Here is a 3503-nt window from a genome sequence, read left to right on the forward strand (position 1 = left end):
GTAAAACCTCCGGCTGATCCGTATGTGGATCCCGTTTCAAAAACAAACAACCCACTTGGGACTGGCGGGGAGCCAGCCTGCGGGATTGCCTTTTAAGACTCGCAGCTCAATAGGAAACCCCCGAGTATTTTGATCTGTTTTCATAACTGTAACAATTTCCATCCCTCGGCTTTGCAGCGTATTATCATTCCCTTCTTTCTAGCAAGTTAAAGAAACAGCCGGTACAAATGAAGGCAAAACAAGCACGGGTCGCTGCGGAGAAAATACGGCATTTCAAAAGATTTAGGAAAGACAAAAAAAAAAAACCAAACAAAAAACCCAACACTACCCGTCTTAACTCCTGCCAAGAAACCATTACAGAGGATGGAGGCGCAGTGAAAGCCCCTTGAACGCTGCATTTCAACGGCAGTAACAACCACAGACCTCAGATCTATTGTGTAGCTTTATTTTTATAGGACCTATCATAGACTCTTTTACATAACTTAAATGATTATCAAATAATCTCCTGTACACAATGAGACCGAGCCGCATTGCTTTCCCAGCTTTGACACATTCCTGGAAGAAATCCAACGGTCTGTAGGAATCACATCGCCGCAGTGGCTACAGTACATTTTTGTCCCGAACTTACGCCATCAATTAACTTACGTAGTGCTGTAAATTGCTGTTTGCAAGATCCTGCAAGACATCATTGTTAAAATTTCAGGACACTGAGTTTTGGTAGCAGCATTTATAATTTTGCTTCACTCTGATGATTTTTTTTTTCCCCTTGGGTTTTTTTTTTTTTTTCCTTGCCTTTGTGTCCTCAGCTGAACATCCGCCAGCACTTGCGATGCAGGCGAGCCTGGGAAACGTTTAAATGCCCCGCAAGAGCTGACCGAGTTTTACTTTTAGGCAGAAATCATTTACAAGAGGTCACGGCTGCCTTCAGGAAGAGCAGCCCCCGTCGCGACGTGGCATAAGCCAGGTCCCCCGCGCCGCCTGTGCCTCCAGCACGACAAAAACCCGACCCCTAAGGAAGGCTACGGAAAGGTCGTCACCGGCCGCTAGAAAAACACCTGAAAAACCCGATATTTCACATTTTATTGGCAGCGCCTCCCAAACGGCGGGAGGGGGCGGCTCGCAAGGCGGAATCCTGCGGGAGCCGTGGCTCCGGGTGGAGGGGGGGGACACGAGGGGACACACACACAAGGGGAGCCCCCAGCCCCACGCATGAGGTCCCCGCTCTCCCCCCCTCTCCCGAGCGTCCGTCAGGTCCCCGCGGGCGGGACAATGTCCCCCTCGCGTCCCCCCCCACCCCATTCCCTCGGGTCGGGGCGGGGGGTCCGAGCCCTCCGGCGCCTCCCTACAGCCCGGGGTACGCGGGGCGGTGGTAGCCGGGGCCGTAGTCGTAGGGCACCTGCGGGGGGGGCAGCGGGCACTCCGGGAAGAAGGGGGCGAAGCCCGCCGGCAGCTGCCCGCCGGGCTCCTCGCCACCCGCCCCGGGGACCGGCTCCCCGCCGCCGGGGTAGAGCGGGCGCAGCCCCTCGGACGGCGCCTTCTTGGGGGGGCTGCAGGGCCCGGCGGGGCTCCAGGGCGGCTCGGGGTAGAGCAGCCCCCCCAGCAGCGGGTGGTGGGCGACGGGCAGCGGGGCTTCGTAGAGGCCGTGCTCCATGCCCAGCTCGGCGGGCAGGCGGGGGGCGGCGGGGAAGGCGTCCGGCGGGGCGGCGTGCTCGCCCAGCAGCGCGCCGTACTCGGGGGCCAGCAGCTCGAAGAACTCGGTCGCCTCCCCGCCGCTTTTCTCCGGCTCCTTGGCCCCCGGCGGCGGCCCGCGGGGGGCGGCGGGGGGCAGCGCCGGCTCCGTGAAGAAGGAGGGCGGCAGGTTGCGGTCCCGCAGCGGCACCTTCCGACCGCCGCCCCCCGCCCCGCCGCCCCCCGCCGCCCCGCCGCCGCCCGCCGCCTCCCCGCCGCCCGCCGCCGCGCCCCGGCCCTGCTGCAGGGAGCCGAAGAGGGCGGCCAGGCTCTTGCTCTGGAGGCTGCTGGCCGCCTGCGAGGCCTCCCGGCGCGGCGGGGGCTTGGCGGGGCAGGCGGCGGGCGGGGAGGCGGCGGCGGGGGGCGGCGGGGCGGGCGGCGGCGGGGCGGCGGCGGCGATGATGCCGGTGCAGCGCTTGATCTGCTTCTGCAGGTACTTCCTGTGGTTCACCTTCCGCTTGGACTTCACCGGCTTGTCCAGCGCCAGCTTGATGTTGCTGGAGGCCGAGTCGATGAAGCTCAGCAGGTCCCTGGTGGCTTCTTTAAAGTCCCCCGCCTCGCCCCCGCCGCCGCCCTCGTAGCCCTTCTCCAGGTCGGCATAGCCCAGGAGGCCGCCGGCGGCGGGGAAGCAGAAGGAGAGGAGGTGGTGGGGGCTGAGCAGGGCGGCTGGCACGGCCATGGCCGGCGGCCGGGCGCCGCCGCCCCGAGCTCCGCAGGGCTGCGCCGGGCGGGCGGGCGGCGGCGGCGGCGGGGAAAAGGCGGCGGGCGGGGGAGGAGGAGGGCTCAGCAGCGGGGCTGGACCCGGCCCTCCCCGCCTCCCCGGCGGGCAACTGGGGGCCGGGCCGGGCCGGCTGCACCCACCCCCCCGGCCGGGGACACCGGCAGCGGCGGAGGGGCGGGACGGGCATCGCTCCCGGGACGGGTACACACACCCCCGGGACGGGTACACACCTCGCCCGGACAGGCACACACACCCCGGGACAGGTACACACCTCCCCCAGACAGGTACACACACCCCGGGACAGGTACACACACCCCCGGGACGGGTACACACCTCCCCCGGACAGGTACACACACCCCCGGGACAGATACGCACCTCCCCGGGACAGGTACACACACCCCCGGGACAGGTACACACCTCCCCCGGACAGGTACACACACCCCGGGACAGGTACACACACCCCCGGGACAGATACACACCTCCCCGGGACAGGTACACACACCCCCGGACAGGTACACACCTCCCCCGGACAGGTACACACACCCCCGGGACAGATACGCACCTCCCCGGGACGGGTACACACACCCCCGGGACAGATATGCACCTCCCCGGGACAGGTACACACACCCCGGGACAGGTACACCCCCACGGGACAGGTAAACTCACACCCCAAGACTGGTACACACACCCCTGGGTTAGGTACACAGTCCTCTGTACAGGCACACGTACCCTGGGACAGGTACTTACCCCCCAGGACTGGTACTTACCCCCACCAGGAGAGGTGCACACACACCCAGGACAGGTACACAGCCCCCGCGACAGGTACCCACACCCCCTGGGGCAGGCACACTCCCTGGGACAGATACAGCCCCCCCGGGACAGGTACCCACACCCCCTGGGGCAGGCACACTCCCTGGGACAGATACAGCCCCCCCGGGACAGGTACCCACACCCCCCAGGACTGCTACACTGCATCCCCCGACCAGATACACACACCCGCTCTGCACCAGGTACACAGCATCCCCCGGATCAGTGTGACCCCCGTCACTAGCGT

At 65.2% G+C, this 3503-nt stretch overlaps 1 protein-coding gene across 1 annotated transcript; it reads right to left on the minus strand.

Annotated features, from left to right (window-relative positions):
• Positions 1-429: 429 nt before the first annotated feature.
• FAM181B (family with sequence similarity 181 member B) lies at positions 430-2481 on the minus strand. Its single transcript, XM_063325360.1, has one exon. The coding sequence runs from the start codon at positions 2405-2407 to the stop codon at positions 1343-1345; it is 1065 nt and encodes a 354-aa protein (XP_063181430.1). The 5' UTR covers positions 2408-2481; the 3' UTR covers positions 430-1342.
• Positions 2482-3503: the final 1022 nt, after the last annotated feature.

This window comes from Chroicocephalus ridibundus, chromosome 1 (genome assembly GCF_963924245.1).
Source record: "Chroicocephalus ridibundus chromosome 1, bChrRid1.1, whole genome shotgun sequence".
NCBI classification, from domain to species: Eukaryota; Metazoa; Chordata; class Aves; order Charadriiformes; family Laridae; genus Chroicocephalus; species Chroicocephalus ridibundus.